The sequence below is a fragment of the Taurulus bubalis genome (assembly GCF_910589615.1).
Source record: "Taurulus bubalis genome assembly, chromosome: 9".
Taxonomy (NCBI): Eukaryota; Metazoa; Chordata; class Actinopteri; order Perciformes; family Cottidae; genus Taurulus; species Taurulus bubalis.
In genome coordinates, this window is record NC_136597.1 from 28,463,807 (window position 1) to 28,484,145 (window position 20,339).

Consider the following 20,339-nt stretch of genomic DNA (forward strand, 5'->3'; position numbering starts at 1 on the left):
GTGAGTGTGTATGTGTGCGTGTGTCTGTGTGTGTGTGTGTCTGTGTGTGTTTATGTGTGTGTGTGTCTGTGTGTGTGTGTGTCTGTGTTAATGTATGTGTGTGTGTGTGTGTCTGTGTGTGTGTCTGTGTGTGTTTATGTGTGTGTGTGTGTGTGTGTGTGTGTCTGTGTGTGTATGTGTGTGTGTCTGTGTGTGTTTATGTGTGTGTGTGTGTGTGTGTCTGTGTGTGAGTGTGTATGTGTGTGTGTCTGTGTGTGTGTGTCTGTGTGTGTCTATCTGCAGATATCAAACATGTATTTAATGATCAGCTTTATTGCTTCAATAAAATGGTCAAACATATTTTTTAATATTATTTATTTACGCTTCAGAGAGTTTAATATTCTTCTCGTTGTTTTATCATTTTCTATGTTGGAGGATTCTGTTTGTTTGGTGAATGATTTAAATTTTTTCTTTCGATTAAATATTAAATTAATCTGTTGATGTTAAATGTGTTTTATGCACATTTATAATTTGCTCATTTAAATAACGAAGCTGTAGATTCTATGATCTGCATGATGCGACACCAGGTGATTCATATGTTTAGAGGCTTAATAATTCCATATGTTGCTGAAAATGATCATCAAAAAACAGCCATAATAAATGAGATTTTATTTCATTTTTTTAAAATTGAATGATATTAAATTTGGTATATTTTCCATATTATGATATCAACTTAAACACACTGCCTTTTGTCTTTAATTCAATGTTCAATTGGTCCATTAGAGAATGTTGGTAATAATTGATATCATAAATCATTTCCATGAGATCTGAGCACACAAATATGAGTTAAATCATCACTAGTAACATTATTATTGCCATATTAACACATATTGAAGTTGTGTCATAAATATTTAAACTGTAGGTGGAGCTGTTGTGTAACTAACAAAGCTAATGCTAATATGTGATCCATTTACCGTTAGCACGCTAATATGTGATCCATTTACCGTTAGCACGCTAATATGTAATCCATTTACCGTTAGCACGCTAATATGTGATTCATTTACCGTTAGCACGCTAATATGTGATTCATTTACCGTTAGCACGGCACTATGTAATCCGTAGTGTAGGTTCTAGTTCCCCCTGTGGACTAAAGAGGTAGTGTTGGTTCTGGCGCCCCGTGTGGACTAAAGAGGTAGTGTTGGTTCTGGCGCCCCCTGTGGACTAAAGAGGTAGTGTTGGTTCTGGCGCCCCCTGTGGACTAAAGAGTTAGTGTTGGTTCTGGTGCCCCCTGTGGACTAAAGAGGTAGCGTTGGTTCTAGTGCCCCCTGTGGACTAAAGAGGTAGTGTTGGTTCTGGCGCCCCCTGTGGACTAAAGAGGTAGTGTTGGTTCTGGTGCCCCCTGTGGACTAAAGAGGTAGTGTTGGTTCTGGTGCCCCCTGTGGACTAAAGAGGTAGTGTTGGTTCTGGTGCCCCCTGTGGACTAAATAGGTAGTGTTGGTTCTAGTACCCCCTGTGGACTAAAGAGGAAGTGTTGGTTCTAGCGCCCCCTGTGGACTAAATAGGTAGAGTTGGCTCTGGCTCCGACCCAGTGGACCAGGACTACACTAAAGTCAATAGGATCCGGACTAGACTCAGACTGGTTCAGGACCAGTGTCGACGCTCGTCTTCTCTGAAACCAGTTGAACCTGAAACTGATGCACAGCTTGTGATCCCTGAAACCGTCACAGACTAATTCCTGGAGTGATGTTGTTGTTTTGAGGAAGAGAAGCCAGCAGGTAGCCGGGCCTCTGCTGTTCCTTCCTGTTGACATGGTGTGTTCAGGCTCTGCTCAGTGAAAATGAGTACTGGCTAAGGGTAAATGATAATGTTCTCATGATGCGTTCACATGTAATCTAGTAAAATTATGAAGATGAACTGATGATCACGATTACAACGGTAGGCGGATACCAAACTTTTCTAAAACGCCATGAACGCATCACAAAAGAATCAGGATGAGAGACTGAGGCGGTCCAGGTTTCATAGAGAGCTGAAGTCATGGTGTCACTTCCTGTCTCTTCTCAATGAACACTAGCCACAGACTGTCCTACTGGGATTACAGACACCTGAACTAACCACAGACACAGTCACAGTTTGACTTTGGCTCTTTATCAAACAGAGTTGTTGGTTTTTGATGGATGAACTACACTTCCTGTAGTTTTCTTGGTATAATATCTTAGCATCCAAGCTAACTACTTTTTGGTCCAACATTTCAGACATCTTCCTCGTCTCTCCGTCCAACATGGACATGTTTTTCCGCCGTCACTTCAAGAGGAAGGAGGCCGCTCTGCCGGCGGCTGCGGGGGCCGAGTCCGTCCCACAGCGGCGGCCCAGCGTGGCCGTCCCGACCAGCAAGGCCCGGCGACGGTCCAACGCCGGGCTGCCGTCTTCCGCGCTGAGCCAGCGGCGGCGCCCCAGCGTCCAGCTGCAGGGGGCGCCGCCGCGTGCCGGAGGGGGGCGACTGGCGGAGGCGGCCCGCCGGCACAACAACAGGTGGGCGGGACGCGTCCGCCGGCGCTCCAGCACCGCCCCGCCCAGCCTCAACCCCAGGTTCGCCGTGTGCAGGAGGAAGTTGGGGAAGCTGCGGACCATCGACGCCCACCTGCTCGGCCCGTCCATGCTGCTCGCCAGCCTTTTCCAAATGGCGGAGGAAGAGGAGGAGGAGGTCGAAGAGGGGGCGAGGCTACCGGCTGAAGAGCAGCAGGTGGAGGTGAGGGGCGGGGCCAACAACGGGAGGATGTTCTCGCGCTCCAGCAGCCTCCACTCGGACAGCAGCGATTACTCCACCGCCAACGACAGCCAATCAGAAGCCAGTCCGTCGGAGGCGGAGCAGTGCGACCAGGAGGCGGAGGACGCCTCCTGGTCGCACTGCTCCGCCTCCGACGGCCTGGAGGTGCAGAGAGGAGCTCCTCGGCCGCCCCCGGCGTCGCGGCCCCTCATCAGGGCGCCCCGCTGCCTGAGGAGGAACTCCTCTCAGCTGTTTTCAGGAGACGCCGCTCCGTTCGGCCGTCACCGGGCCTCCATGGCTTTCAAGAGGAGGAGGATCTCCACCATCTCCAAGGCCGGGAGCCCCTGGCCCGGAAGAGGCCCGCCGCTGCCCAGCCGCCGCGGGAGTTCGGTCCACTACCTCAACCGCCCGGCCTTCTACCGGGGCCCCGGGGCCCTCAGCCCGCTGGGCGACTCCCACCTGGAGAGCTGGAGCAGCTTCCTGCTGTATGTAGAGATGTGCCACTGATACGACATAGATTCATGGACATGTGTCCTCCTCCTCCTCTGGCTTCACAGAAGACGGGCTTTGGTCACACATGAGGACTTGTTTCTGTTTGTGGGAAACTTGTCTGTCTCTTAAAATATACACGTTTTGGTCAGAATACAATCCACAGTGTGACATGTTATGTAGTCAAGTACCATGAAAGAAAGTACTAGAGTATGGTACTAGACTGAGTATTGTACTAGAGTATCTTACTAGAGTATGGTACTAGAGTATCATACTAGAGTATCTTACTAGTGTATTGTACGAGAGTATGGTACTAGAGTATGGTACGAGAGTATTGTACTAGAGTATGGTACGAGAGTATTGTACTAGAGTATGGTACTAGAGTATTGTACGAGAGTATGGTACTAGAGTATAATACGAGAGTATTGTACTAGAGTATTGTACTAGAGTATGGTACTAGAGTATTGTACGAGAGTATTGTACTAGAGTATGGTACGAGAGTATTGTACTAGAGTATGGTACGAGAGTATTGTACTAGAGTATGGTACGAGAGTATTGTACTAGAGTATTGTACGAGAGTATGGTACTAGAGTATGGTACTAGAGTATTGTACTAGAGTATGGTACTAGAGTATGGTACGAGAGTATTGTTCTAGAGTATTGTACGAGAGTATGGTACTAGAGTATGGTACTAGAGTATTGTACTAGAGTATGGTACTAGAGTATGGTACGAGAGTATTGTACTAGAGTATGGTACGAGAGTATTGTACTAGAGTATGGTACGAGAGTATTGTACTAGAGTATTGTACGAGAGTATGGTACTAGAGTATGGTACTAGAGTATTGTACTAGAGTATGGTACTAGAGTATGGTACGAGAGTATTGTACTAGAGTATTGTACGAGAGTATGGTACTAGAGTATGGTACTAGAGTATTGTACTAGAGTATGGTACTAGAGTATGGTACGAGAGTATTGTACTAGAGTATGGTACTAGAGTATGGTACTAGAGTATGGTACTAGAGTATGGTACGAGAGTATTGTACTAGAGTATGGTACTAGAGTATGGTACTAGAGTATGGTACGAGAGTATTGTACTAGAGTATGGTACGAGAGTATTGTACTAGAGTATTGTACGAGAGTATGGTACTAGAGTATGGTACTAGAGTATGGTACTAGAGTATGGTATTAGAGTATGGTACTAGAGTATGGTACGAGAGTATGGTACGAGAGTATTGTACTAGAGTATGGTACTAGAGTTTGGTACTAGAGTATGGTACGAGAGTATTGTACGAGAGTATGGTACTAGAGTATTGTACGAGAGTATGGTACTAGAGTATGGTACTAGAGTATGGTACTAGAGTATTGTACGAGAGTATGGTACTAGAGTATGGTACTAGAGTATGGTACTAGAGTATTGTACGAGAGTATGGTACTAGAGTATGGTTCTAGAGTATGGTACTAGAGTATGGTACGAGAGTATTGTACTAGAGTATGGTACTAGAGTATTGTATTAGAGTATGGTACTAGAGTATTGTACGAGAGTATGGTACTAGAGTATTGTACGAGAGTATGGTACTAGAGTATGGTACTAGAGTATTGTACGAGAGTATTGTACTAGAGTATGGTACGAGAGTATTGTACTAGAGTATTGTACTAGAGTATGGTACTAGAGTATGGTACGAGAGTATTGTACTAGAGTATTGTACGAGAGTATGGTACTAGAGTATGGTACTAGAGTATTGTACTAGAGTATGGTACTAGAGTATGGTACGAGAGTATTGTACTAGAGTATTGTACTAGAGTATGGTACTAGAGTATGGTACTAGAGTATGGTACGAGAGTATTGTACTAGAGTATGGTACTAGAGTATGGTATTAGAGTATGGTACGAGAGTATTGTACGAGAGTATGGTACTAGAGTATGGTACTAGGGGATGGTACTAGAGTATGGTACTAGAGTATTGTACGAGAGTATGGTACTAGAGTATGGTACTAGAGTATGGTACTAGAGTATAATACGAGAGTATTGTACTAGAGTATGGTACTAGAGTATTGTATTAGAGTATGGTACTAGAGTATGGTACGAGAGTATTGTACTATAGTATTGTACGAGAGTATTGTACAAGAGTATTGTACAAGAGTATTGTACTAGAGTATTGTACTATAGTATTGTACAAGAGTATTGTACGAGAGTATTGTACTAGAGTATGGTACGAGAGTATTGTACGAGAGTATGGTACTAGAGTATTGTACGAGAGTATTGTACGAGAGTATGGTACTAGAGTATGGTACTAGAGTATGGTACTAAAGTATGGTACTAGAGTATTGTATGAGAGTATGGTACTAGAGTATGGTACTAGAGTATGGTACTAGAGTATGGTACTAGAGTATTGTACGAGAGTATGGTACTAGAGTATGGTACTAGAGTATTGTACGAGAGTATTGTATGAGAGTATGGTACTAGAGTATGGTACTAGAGTATGGTACTAGAGTATGGTACTAGAGTATTGTACGAGAGTATGGTACTAGAGTATGGTACTAGAGTATGGTACTAGAGTATTGTACGAGAGTATGGTACTAGAGTATGGTACTAGAGTATGGTACTAGAGTATTGTACGAGAGTATGGTACTAGAGTATGGTACTAGAGTATGGTACTAGAGTATGGTACTAGAGCATGGTACTAGAGTATGGTACCAGAGTATGGTACGAGAGTATTGTACGAGAGTATGGTACTAGAGTATGGTACTAGAGTATGGTATGAGAGTATGGTACTAGAGTATGGTACTAGAGTATGGTATGAGAGTATGGTACTAGAGTATGGTACTAGAGTATGGTATGAGAGTATGGTACTAGAGTATGGTACTAGAGTATGGTACGAGAGTATTGTACGAGAGTATGGTACTAGAGTATGGTACTAGAGTATGGTACTAGAGTATCATACTAGAGTATTGTACGAGAGTATTGTACAAGAGTATGGTACTAGAGTATGGTACTAGAGTATCATACTAGAGTATTGTACTAGAGTATTGTACTAGAGTATTGTACTAGTGTATTGTACTAGAGCTACTAGAGTAAAAACACTTGTATTCTTACTAAATGTCGGCTTCTTCAGATCAAATGAATCCTGTTCAATAGATGTGTGTGTGTGTACCTATACAACAGTCTTTTTGAGGACCAATTAGAATCTTAGACCTTGTGGGGACACTTTTAGAAATGAGAGCTTTTTGGCTGGTCCTCTCTTCTTCAAAGGCTTGTTTAAGGGTTCAGACCTGTTTTGAAGGTTCAGGTTCATGTCAGTGTCCAGTGTGTGTGTGTGTGTGTGTGTGTGTGTGTGTGTGTGTGTGTGTGTGTGTGTGTGTGTGTGTGTGTGTGTGTGTGTGTGTGTGTGTGGCAGGAAGTGCAAAACTGTAAACTGTGTTTACTGTGCTGCTGATTTGGTATAAAATACAACATGTAGAATACATTGTTTGCATTATATTGCTCCATAAAACCCGTTGTTGTTTGAAATGAAGAATAATTCCTCTGTAACATTAATCTTGAATGTGTCCGGGATCCGGCAGCTTCGTGGCTCTGTTTCCTTCAACAGGTCTTTTGTCCTCTTGTGGTTTCAGGAAAGCCATCGCCAAGTCGGGTCTGCAGCCGGCAGAGGCGACGGCCGGACCGGCCGACCCAGCCGACCTGGCGCCGGAGCCCAACAGCACCGTGGACTGGAGCGTGAGTCACGGCTGAACCGGCCAATCAGCATCCAGCTTCAACTCATTCAATCAATGAGGAGACTTTGAGTTTTTAAACCAGTCAGGAAGTGAAAACAGGAAACATAAATTAATTTTACTTTTATTTATTTCATTCAAGTGTTCAACGAATATATATTTCATCATGAGAGGTGAAGACGGCAGCATGAAAAGAATAAACTACGGATGTAAAACATCAAAGAAATGAGCAGTGTTTCCCATCAAGCAGTGAACTACCAGTGAACTACCAGTGAATTACCAGTGAACTACCAGTGAACTACCTGTGAATTACCAGTGAACTACCAGTGAATTACCTCATTCATAAATAAGACAGTTTGAGTTTTTAAATCAAACGTTAATTCTTCAGAACTTTAAATAGATTTGTAATAATATTATATAATATTTTAATATCTGACTCTATGAATGTTCTGTTCGCAGGACAACGCCCAGTTCGGGGACCACATCTGGTTTGAGACCGGCGGCTCCGGAGACTTCTGCTATGTGGGAGAGCAGTACTGCATCGCCAAGTCCCTGGTGAGCCCAGCGCCCCGGTGGCCACGGGCGGTACTGCATGCGGACGAGGGATCGCACATGTTAAGACCTTCATCTTCCACTTTATTAACACATATCATTTCCTTTAGACGGTCCTCTTGACTTAGACATTACTGGTGACAGTCATAATTCATTTCATATTTAAAGTGTTCCAATCTGAAACTCAATAAGTTATGAAGCAACAAACATGCTTATTTTAAGCCAAACCGTGATGTAAACATAACCAAGTACCATTGCTTGGTTATATTTCACAACATAAAACGTATTAAAGACACTTCCTTCCAAATGCAATAAAGAAGCAGTTTGTTGTACGGGAACTTCCTTTTGCAGGAAATAGGGTTTGAGGTGGACTTGAACCGCCGACCCTCTGGTTCCCAACCATTACCGGCATGCAGAGATATAACGACCTCACACATTACAGCCTGTCTGCATCTTTCTGTGTTCTTCACACCAAGAACTGTCAATCATTTCGCGTGATGTAGTCCTGAGGGTTTATGGGATGTAAATAAGCGTCACGCCTCATCTGTCGTTATCTTCTGCAGCAAAAGTCGGTGGCGAGGAAGAAGTGTGCGGGCTGCAAGATCTCGGTGCACATGATGTGCATGCAGCAGCTGGAGAAGGTGAGTCGTCCTCTCACTTCATCAGAGGCTCTTTCTATCTCACTGATAGCACTGTTGTTTAACTTTATTAAAGAAATTGTCTCATGGTTGAATGCACTTAGTGTAAGTCTTTGGATAAAAGCGTCAGCTAAAGGAAGTGTCATGTCTGTCGTCTCTGTTCAGATTAATTTCAGGTGCAAGCCGTCGTTCAGGGAACCGGGAGGCCGGGCGGTCCGAGAGGTCAGTTCTGCTCCAGACCCACTGGGCCTTTAATGCTTCCTGATCTCTGATGTATTGATCAGCAAACAGAACCCTCACTGCAGCCACTGACCCGCACAGGGAGCTGGTGTCCTGTGTTCTTCAGCCCTTTATCGCTGTAATGTTTTGTATGATTATTTCCATGACAGTGGAAACATCACAGTGATCATGAAGCTCGGAACAAAGCTCAGCCGAACAATACTGTTTAATTATGATTTACAGTAATATATATATATACATATATATGTATGTGCAGTGTTGTAGTGTATTTTAATCATCGTGCAGTAATATGAAAAGCGCTTGAAATGGTTGATCAAATTCAGTGAATAGTGAAGCTGACGGTTTCATTACTTTATATTAATGTGATCAATATATCTACTGAGGTCAAATAGATAGTAATCTGCATGAGAAATAAGTAAAGAAAATGAATAAATAAACACATTTTCTTGATAATAATCATGTGATCACATATTTAGCGAAGCATTAATAATACATCAAACCTACACTCACACTAGCACACTAAACATGGAAGAGCATCTTCTCTCGTGAGATGAAATCTTTTCCTGATCACATGGAACAATGCTACTTCTCATCGGACCTTTCTGAAGAAGAAATTTGATGAGAAGTCATGAAAATAGTGTCGACTGAGGCTCCGCTGTGACGTCTGGCATCAGCTGATCAGAACCGATTTGATGTGACAGCTTAACGTTCAGAGGATCAGACAGGAAGTGAACGCTTACAACTGTTGGTTGTGTTTCAGTCCAACGTGGTGCGACACCACTGGGTCCACAGGAGGCGCCAGACTGGGAAGTGTCGCCAGTGTGGGAAGGTGAGCAGCTAATCGCTAGCAGCTAACCAGCCACTCATAGTTCTATAATGATACAATGCAGAGCAGCTAGCAGCTAACCAGCCACTCATAGCTCGATAATGATACAATGCAGAGCAGCTAACAGCTAACCAGCCACTCACAGGTCTATAATGATACAATGCAGAGCAGCTAACAGCTAACCAGCCACTCAAAGCTCTATAATGATACAATGCAAAGCAGCTAACAGCTAACCAGCCACTCAAAGCTCTATAATGATACAACGCAGAGCAGCTAGCAGCTAACAGCTAACCAGCCACTCATTGCTCTAAAACGATACAATGCAGAGCAGCTAACAGCTAACCAGCCACTCATAGCTCTATAATGATACAATGCAGAGCAGCTAACAGCTAACCAGCCACTCACAGGTCTATAATGATACAATGCAGAGCAGCTAACAGCTAACCAGCCACTCAAAGCTCTATAATGATACAACGCAGAGCAGCTAGCAGCTAACAGCTAACCAGCCACTCATAGCTCTATAATGATACAATGCAGAGCAGCTAGCAGCTAACAGCTAACCAGCCACTCATAGCTCTAGAATGATACAATGTAGAGCAGCTAGCAGCTAGCAGCCACTCATAGCTCTATAATGATACCATACAGAGCAGCTAACAGCTAACCAGCCACTCATAGATTTATAATGATACAATGCAGAGCAGCTAGCAGCTAACAGCCACTCATAGCTATATAATGATACAATGCAGAACAGCTAACAGCTAACCAGCCACTCAAAGCTCTATAATGACACAATGCAGAGCAGCTAACAGCTAACAGCTAACCAGCCAGTCATAGCTCTATAATGACACAATGCAGAGCAGCTAACAGCTAACAGCTAACCAGCCACTCATAGCTCTATAATGATACAATGCAGAGCAGCTAGCAGCTAGCGGCTAACAACTAACTGGCTCCTCTTTTATCACCAACAGGGATTCCAACAGAAGTTTTCTTTCCACAGCAAAGAGATTATTGCCATCAGCTGCTCGTGGTGCAAACAGGCGGTAAGTTCAGTCACACAGAACCCGGTGACTTCCTGTCTGTGTTTCAGGATCACAGCCAGGTGACTTCCTGTGTGTGTTTCAGTACCACCACCAGGTGACTTCCTGTGTGTGTTTCAGTACCACCACCAGGTGGCTTCCTGTCTGTGTTTCAGTACCACCACCAGGTGACTTCCTGTGTGTGTTTCAGTACCACCACCAGGTGACTTCCTGTGTGTGTTTCAGTACCACCACCAGGTGGCTTCCTGTGTGTGTTTCAGTACCACAATAAGGTGACGTGCTTCATGCTGCAGCAGATAGAGGAGTGCTGCTCTCTGGGAGCTCACGCCAGCGTCATCATCCCTCCTACCTGGATCATCAGGGTCCGCAGAACACAGGTGCACACATATGTGGGTTTCTCTGTACATGTGAGGACCCCATGTATTCTTCTTGCTATTTTCTTTCTCCTTGTATTTTGTTTTGAACAGCATTTTATTTTTCATAACTTACTCTATGTATGTTTTATTTCTCTACAAAGCAATCATTATTGTTTAAGCGCTCTCTGAATAAATGTACTTGTATAACTAACAACTCTCTGTCCTCACACCGTACAATAAATAAACCTACGTGTGTGTATATATATTAATGTTGTTGTGTTTGTGTTTATTTGGTCAGTCGTCTCTAAAGTCGAGTAAAAAGAAGAAAAAGACGTCGCTGAAATGCAACAAGTTGAGCAAGAAAGGCTCAGAGGTGAGGAAGTGATCAAAGTTCATCAGCTGACCTGAATTAGCTTCTAGCTAACAGCTAACACGCTGTGTCTAATAAATATAACATGTACCCTCCACTGCGTCCTTTGAGCCTGAATTTAATAACCTGAGATTTTAAAAGTACCTCTGAGTCTTTTGAGAGGTTGTCATATAATTAGAGTGTCTGTGGTATTGAGGTTAATGAGTGATGTCATGTGACGTGGTTGTGGGTGTTTCTGCTCCGCGTTGTCCGGCAGATCCAAGATGGCCGCTGGAGGCCCTTCCTGGTGAAGCCTCTGCCCTCTCAGCTCATGAAGCCTCTGCTGGTGTTCGTGAACCCGAAGAGTGGAGGAAACCAGGTGGTTATTTAGGGATAGCCCTGAGATATATACATCTATAGATGTGTCTATCTATCTATCTATCTATCTATCTATCTATCTATCTATCTATCTATCTATCTATCTATCTATACATATATATAGCCTACAGTATACACATTTACCTGAACCTCCGCCATTTTACTGTTTCACATAGATTTACAGTTATCACAGTTATTACTGTATTACACAGTTATTACTAATACATGACAGTAATATGTCACAGTAATAACTGATAGTAATAACTCACAGTAATAGCTCTCAGTAATAACTCACAGTAATAACTGATAGTAATAACTCACAGTAATAACTCTCAGTAATAACTCACAGTAATGACTGATAGTAATAACTCAGTAATAACTCTCAGTAATAACTCTCAGTAATAACTCACAGTAATAACTGATAGTAATAACTCACAGTAATAACTCACAGTAATAACTGATAGTAATAACTCAGTAATAACTCACAATAATAACTGATAGTAATAACTGATAGTAATAACTCACAGTAATAACTGATAGTAATAACTCAGTAATAACTCACAGTAATAACTGATAGTAATAACTCACAGTAATAACTCACAGTAATAACTTACAGTCATAACTCACAGTAATAACTGATAGTAATAACTCTCAGTAATAACTCTCAGTAATAACTCTCAGTATTAACTCACAGTAATAACTCTCAGTAATAACTCACAATAATAACTCACAGTAATAATTGATTGTAATAACTCAGTAATAACTCTCAGTAATAACTCACAGTAATAACTCACAGTAATAACTGATAATAGTAACTCACAGTAATAACTGACAGTAATAACTCAGTAATAATTGATAGTGATAACTCACAGTAATAACTCAGTAATAACTGATAGTAATAACTCACAGTAATAACTCAGTAATAACTCACAGGAACACCAAAGGACAGTGATCTTAAAGATGGAAATACATAATCCGTTTATGAAGGAAATAAAACGTGAAGATTAAAAATGCAGCAATTCAATTAGCATTTTATCTTTTCGTTGTCGTTGTTGAAGAACCTCAAGTGTCTTTTTTTCTACTTCACATTATAACCAGAAATATAGTCTGTGATCAAATATTTTGTTCTGTCTGACAAATATTTAAATTAATAAAGAAAGACAAAAGACGCAAATCCTCATGTTTGGAATTGGACCCACAGATTGATTTCATAAATAAACGATGAAGTGTTTCTCATGTTTTCATTACTTTATTTCAGGGAGCCAAGATCATCCAGTCCTTCATGTGGGCCCTGAACCCCCGGCAGGTGTTTGACCTGACGAAGGGAGGACCCAGAGAGGGGTAAGACCAGACCGGCTCCGGGGGGCGTTCCAATTCCCTCGTTGTCCTGTTGAGACGTGACGTTGACGCTTCACTCTGCAGGTTGGAGCTGTACGGCAAGGTGCCCAACCTGAGGGTCCTGGCCTGTGGGGGGGACGGGACCGTGAGTCCACGTGGTCACCAAATCCTGAACCAGGACCTACATTACACCTATTATATATGAACCAGGACCTACATTACTTATTATATATGAACCAGGACCGACATTACTTATTATATAGGAACCAGGACCTACATTACTTATTATATATGAACCAGGACCTATATTACACCTATTATATATGAACCAGGACCTACATTACTTATTATATATGAACCAGGACCGACATTACTTATTATTAAGGAACCAGGACCTACATTACTTATTATATATGAACCAGGACCTATATTACACCTATTATATATGAACCAGGACCTATATTACACCTATTATATATGAACCAGGACCTACATTACACCTATTATATATGAACCAGGACCTACATTACTTATTATATATGAACCAGGACCTACATTACTTATTATATATGAACCAGGACCTACATTACACCTATTATATATGAACCAGGACCTACATTACTTATTATATATGAACCAGGACCGACATTACTTATTATATAGGAACCAGGACCTACATTACTTATTATATATGAACCAGGACCTATATTACACCTATTATATATGAACCAGGACCTATATTACACCTATTATATATAAACCAGGACCTACATTACACCTATTATATATGAACCAGGACCTACATTACTTATTATATATGAACCATGACCGACATTACTTATTATATATGAACCAGGACCGACATTGCACTTATTATATATGAACCAGGACCAACATTACTTATTATATATGAACCAGGACCTACATTACACCTATTATATATAAACCAGGACCTACATTACACTTATTATATATGAACCAGGACCTACATTACACTTATTATATATGAACCAGGAACTACATTACTTATTATATATGAACCAGGACCTACATTACACTTATTATATATGAACCAGGACCAACATTACTTATTATATATGAACCAGGACCTACATTACACCTATTATATATGAACTAGGACCTACATTACACTTATTATATATGAACCAGGACCTACATTACACTTATTATATATGAACCAGGACCTACATTACACTTATTATATATGAACCAGGACCTACATTACTTATTATATATGAACCAGGACCTACATTACACTTATTATATATGAACCAGGACCTACATTACACTTATTATATATGAACCAGGAACTACACTACTTATTATATATGAACCAGGACCTACATTACACCTATTATATATGAACCAGGACCTACATTACTTATTATATATGAACCAGGACCTACATTGCACCTATTATATATGAACCAGGAACTACATTACTTATTATATATGAACCAGGACCTACATTACTTATTATATATGAACCAGGAACTACATTACTTATTATATATGAACCAGGACCTACATTACACTTATTATATATGAACCAGGACCTACATTACTTATTATATATGAACCAGGACCTACATTGCACCTATTATATATGAACCAGGACCTACATTACTTATTATATATGAACCAGGAACTACATTACTTATTATATATGAACCAGGACCTACATTACTTATTATATATGAACCAGGAACTACATTACTTATTATATATGAACCAGGACCTACATTACACCTATTATATATGAACCAGGAACTACATTACTTATTATATATGAACCAGGACCTACATTACACTTATTATATATGAACCAGGACCTACATTACACTTATTATATATGAACCAGGACCAACATTACTTATTATATATGAACCAGGACCTACATTACACCTATTATATATGAACTAGGACCTACATTACACTTATTATATATGAACCAGGACCTACATTACACTTATTATATATGAACCAGGACCTACATTACACCTATTATATATGAACCAGGACCTACATTACACTTATTATATATGAACCAGGACCTACATTACACTTATTATATATGAACCAGGACCTACATCACACCTATTATATATGAACCGGGACCTACATTACACTTACTATATATGAACCAGGACCTACATTACACTTATTATATATGAACCAGGACCTACATTACACTTATTATATATGAACCAGGACCTACATTACACCTATTATATATGAACCAGGACCTACATTACTTATTATATATGAACCAGGACCTACATTACTTATTATATATGAACCAGGACCGACATTACACTTATTATATATGAACCAGGACCGACATTACTTATTATATATGAACCAGGACCGACATTACACTTATTATATATGAACCAGGACCAACATTACTTATTATATATGAACCAGGACCTACATTACACTTATTATATATGAACCAGGACCTACATTACACTTATTATATATGAACCAGGACCTACATTACACCTATTATATAGGAACCAGGACCTACATTACTTATTATATATGAACCAGGACCTACATTACACCTATTATATATGAACCAGGACCTACATTACTTATTATATATGAACCAGGACCTACATTACACCTATTATATATGAACCAGGACCTACATAACTTATTATATATGAACCAGGACCTACATTACTTATTATATATGAACCAGGACCTACATTACACCTATTATATAGGAACCAGGACCTACATTACTCATTATATATGAACCAGGACCTACATTACTTATTATATATGAACCAGGACCGACATTACACTTATTATATATGAACCAGGACCAACATTACTTATTATATATGAACCAGGACCTACATTACACTTATTATGTATGAACCAGGACCTACATTACACTTATTATATATGAACCAGGACCTACATTACACTTATTATGTATGAACCAGGACCTACATTACACTAATTATATATGAACCAGGACCTACATTACACTTATTATGTATGAACCAGGACCTACATTACACTCATTATATATGAACCCGGACCTACATTACACTTATTATATATGTACCAGGACCTACATTACACCTATTATATATGAACCAGGACCTACATTACACCTATTATATATGAACCAGGAACTACATTACTTATTATATATGAACCAGGACCTACATTGCACTTTTTAAATATGAACCAGGAACTACATTACTTATTATATATGAACCAGGACCTACATTACACCTATTATATATGAACCAGGACCTACATTGCACCTATTATATATGAACCAGGACCTACATTACACTTATTATATATGAACCAGGACCTACATTACACCTATTATATATGAACCAGGACCTACATTACACCTATTATATATAAACCAGGACCTACATTACACCTATTATATATGAACCAGGACCTACATTACACCTATTATATATGAACCAGGACCCACATTACTTATTATATATGAACCAGGACCTACATTACTTATTATATATGAACCAGGACCTACATTACTTATTATATATGAACCAGGACCAACATTACTTATTATATATGAATCAGGACCTAAATTACACTTATTATATATGAACCAGGACCTACATTACACCTATTATATATGAACCAGGATCTACATTACACCTATTATATATGAACCAGGACCTACATTACTTATTATATATGAACCAGGACCTACATTACATCTATTATATATGAACTAGGACCTATATTACTTATTATATATGAACCAGGACCTATATTACTTATTATATATGAACCAGGACCTACATTACACTTATTATATACGAACCAGGACCTACATTACACTTATTATATAGCCCATCATCTGTGTGTGTGTGTGTGTGTGTGTGTGTGTGTGTGTGTGTGTGTGTGTGTGTGTGTGTGTGTGTGTGTGTTCAGGTGGGCTGGATCTTGTCCGTGTTGGATGAGCTGAAACTCCGCCCTCAGCCTCCTGTAGGTATCCTCCCTCTTGGGACCGGCAACGACCTGGCTAGGACCCTCAACTGGGGAGGGGTGAGTTATACTGGTCTAACTGGAGCTCTACTGGGTTACTGGTCTAACTGGAGCTCTACTGGGCTGACTCTCTCAGGGATACACCGATGAACCGCTAACAAAGATCCTCTCGCACGTGGAGGATGGAACTATCGTCCAGCTGGACCGATGGAACCTGAACGTGGAGGCGAACCCGGAGGCCCAGCCGGAGGACCAGGACCAGCATCAGACCCACAAGGTGAGCAGAGAGCTTCTCATGGCAGACCCCCTTCAGTCAGACCTCAGACCCCCTTCAGTCAGACCTCAGACCTCAGACCCCCTTCAGTCAGACCTCAGACCTCAGACCCCCTTCAGTCAGACCTCAGACCTCACACCCCCTTCAGTCAGACCTCAGACCCCCTTCGGTCAGACCTCTGTAACACGGCGCTCTCTGCTGTTTCTCAGCTTCCCATCGACGTCTTCAACAACTACTTCAGTCTGGGCTTCGACGCTCACGTCACGCTGGGCTTCCACGAGTCCAGGGGTGAGTCCAGATCCAGATCCACATGCACTGGACCAGATCCACATTCATAACGTTCATTTACTCTGAGTTTGAAATAATTGATATGCTTTTAAAAGAAAGACGCTCAAAATATAAGCAGGCATACATACAGGCATCTATATAATTGTTTATTCATTTAATCAAGCTATTGTCTCATTCATTTGTGTCATTTAAAGTTTACTGTATGCTTTGTATTCTCATTGTTAGTTTAAATACTACATTTACTCACTTTTTACTGTTTACACCCAGATTTCACTAAATGTTTGGTCATGGAAATTTGGTTTAAAGTCGTGGAAAAGTGATGAATTGGGGCCCACGGTTTGAAGCTACCTCACCCGGACCAGGGAAACCGGGGCACCCCCCCAGAGCCAGACCCAGGAGGGGGCTCGTCGGCGAGCATCTGGTTGCCGGGCTTTTGTCCATGGGGCCCGGTCAGGCTCAGCCCGAAGAAACACCATGGACCAGCCATCCTATGGACTCACCACCCGCAGGGACAAGCACCGGGTTCGGGTGGTGTGTAGACCGGGCGGCGGGCCAGGCAGGAGGCCTGGGGAGCCGATCTCCGGCAGCATAGACTAGAGCTCTAGGGACGTGGAACGTCACCTCGCTAGCCGGGAAAGAGCCGGAGCTGGTGCAGGAGGTGCAGTGGTACCAGCTAGAAATATTTAGGCTCACCTCCAATCACAGCACAGGCTCTGGAACCAAGCTCCTGGAGAAGGATTGGACTTTGTCCTTTTCTGGAGTTGCCCAGGGTGAGAGGCGCCGGGCGGGAGTAGGGATCGAGCCCCCGGCTGAGCGCCGCTGTGTCGAAGTTTTCCCCGGAGAACGAAAGGGTCGCCTTCCTGCGGGGAGTAAGTCTCTAACTGTTGTTTGTGCTTATGCACCGAACAGCATTTCAGAGTATCCGACCTTCTTGGAGTCGGTGGGAGGGGTCCTGGAAAGGGCGCCACCTGCCGACATAGTTCTCCTGGGAGACTTCAATGCTTACGTGGGCAATGACAGAGAAACCTGGCGGAACAGCTTGCCCGATCTGAACCAGAGAGGTGTGAGGGAAGCCGTCAAGCTGAAGAAAGAGGCCTTTCGGGCCTGGCTGGCCCAGGGGTCTCCTGAAGCAGCTGACGGATACCGGCAGGCCAGAAGGGCTGCAGCTGCGGTGGTCGCGGATTCTAAAACTCGGGCATGAGAGGAGTTCGGGGAGGCCTTGGAGAAGGACTTCCTGTTGGCCTCAAGGAGGTTCTGGCAAACCATCCGACGGCTCAGGAAGGGAAAGCAGGGCCTACCTGCGGGGTAGGGCGGGGATCCAGATGGGGACATCGTCGGGTGGTGGAAAGAGCACTTTAAAGGAACTCCTAAACACGGCCAACATGTCAGCTGGAGAGCACCTGAAGACTTGAGGGGTTGCACCCATATCCCTGGCAGAGGCCACTAAGGTAGTCAAGAAGCTCCTTGGTGGCAAGGCGCCGGGGGGATGAGATCCGCCCTGAGATGCTGAAAGTGCTGGACATTGTTGGGCTGTCTTGGCTGACACGCCTCTTCAGTGTCGCATGGGGGTCGGGAACAGTGCCCATGGACTGATGACCGGGGTGGTGGTCCCATCTTCAAAAAGGGGGACCGGAGAGTGTGCTGAACTATTGTGGTATCACACTGATCAGCCTCCTGGAAAGGAGGCTCCAGGGTGCTGAAAGGAGGCTCCGACCGCTTGTCGAACCTCAGATTCAAGACAAGGAGGTCGTGGAACTGTGGACCAGCTTTACTCTCGCAAGACTACTGGAGGGGTCCTGGGAGTTTGCTCAACCAGTCTACATGTGCTCTGTAGACTTGGAGAAGACTTTGGACCGGGTCCCTCTGGGGTTTTTGTGGGGAGTGTTGCGGGAGTATGGGGTGCCGGACCCGCACGGGCCATCCAGTCTTTGTACACCTGTAGTAGAGCTGTGTTCGTATCCTCGGTAATAGGTCAGACGCGTTCCAGGTGGGTGTTGCTTTTCCGCTCGTCTCTGCTACTCTCACCTGAAGGTTTGGAGGTCTTCAGGATGAAACTGGTGGATCAGATCCACCTGAGCGTGGATCCGTGTTCGCGTCCCACACGACTCATACGGGACGCATTGAACAGAACCATGATGTGGATCCTGTAGTCCAACGACGAGGACTCTGTTAGTCTGGATCCTCACTGATCGCTACCCTGAACAGATCTCAGAGACGTATTTGCTCCATGGTTTCCTTTGTGAGTTAAAGCTCTGCTGACATTTCCGTCTCAAACAAAGACCTGAGTCTCCGCCGTGCATCGTCAGCGCTGCTGTGTTTGCTGCGACCCGGTTACCCAACGGGATCCACACAGAGCTCTCTGATTAAAGTAATCCCTGGTGTGACGAAGCTGAGAAAGCAAACGATGGATGGAAGCGTGAGCGCGGCGCGATCCGGATGAAGCAGCTTTTTATTCTGTTTAAGGTCGCTGAAAGTAGAAACTGCTCGAATGTTTCTCCTGTTTGTTTTTTCAGAGGCGAACCCGGAGAAGTTCAACAGCCGCTTCAGGAATAAGATGTTCTATGCAGGAGTGAGTGTCTCTAATCACAGTCACGTGTTTGTGATTATTATTATTATTATTATTTATGATGTGTGTGTTTGTTTCAGGCGGCCTTCTCAGACTTCCTGAGCGGGAGTTCCAAAGACCTCGCCAAGCACATCAGAGTGGTGGTGAGTGAGGAGGAGCTCAACAATGGTCTTGAGTTTCCTTATTCCCAAAGTCTAATTTTGTCGAGTTAGCTCGCAAGCTAGCCAAGGTGGCGGCCATGTTGTTGTTGTTGTGATCGTCCTCAGGAATAGGAAGTAGTCTGTGTACTTGTACTACGTCTGTGTACTTGTACTACATCTGTGTACTTGTACTACGACTGTGTACTTGTACTATGTCTGTGTACTTGTACTACGTCTACATCTGTGTACTTGTACTATGTCTGTGTACTTGTACTATGTCTGTGTACTTGTACTACGTCTACATCTGTGTACTTGTACTACATCTTTCTACTTGTACTACGTCTGTGTACTTGTACTACGTCTACGTCTGTGTACTTGTACTACGTCTGTTTACTTGTA

The 20,339-nt window shown here is 42.6% G+C and overlaps 1 protein-coding gene across 1 annotated transcript in view; it reads left to right on the forward strand.

Moving 5' to 3' along the window:
* Positions 1-2,257: 2,257 nt before the first annotated feature.
* dgkzb (diacylglycerol kinase, zeta b) overlaps positions 2,258-20,339 on the forward strand; it is a gene marked incomplete at both ends in the record, with an annotated part of 29,831 nt that continues 11,749 nt past the window's right edge. Inside the window, 17 exons of the mRNA XM_079223456.1 lie at positions 2,258-3,228; positions 6,843-6,945; positions 7,401-7,496; positions 8,057-8,134; positions 8,297-8,353; positions 9,132-9,200; positions 10,166-10,237; positions 10,495-10,611; positions 10,889-10,963; positions 11,217-11,318; positions 12,576-12,658; positions 12,740-12,800; positions 16,619-16,732; positions 16,809-16,949; positions 17,156-17,234; positions 19,748-19,803; positions 19,881-19,943. Of these exons, the coding sequence (XP_079079582.1) occupies positions 2,258-3,228; positions 6,843-6,945; positions 7,401-7,496; positions 8,057-8,134; positions 8,297-8,353; positions 9,132-9,200; positions 10,166-10,237; positions 10,495-10,611; positions 10,889-10,963; positions 11,217-11,318; positions 12,576-12,658; positions 12,740-12,800; positions 16,619-16,732; positions 16,809-16,949; positions 17,156-17,234; positions 19,748-19,803; positions 19,881-19,943 (2,337 nt within the window). The remainder of the gene's footprint in view (positions 3,229-6,842; positions 6,946-7,400; positions 7,497-8,056; positions 8,135-8,296; positions 8,354-9,131; positions 9,201-10,165; positions 10,238-10,494; positions 10,612-10,888; positions 10,964-11,216; positions 11,319-12,575; positions 12,659-12,739; positions 12,801-16,618; positions 16,733-16,808; positions 16,950-17,155; positions 17,235-19,747; positions 19,804-19,880; positions 19,944-20,339) is intronic.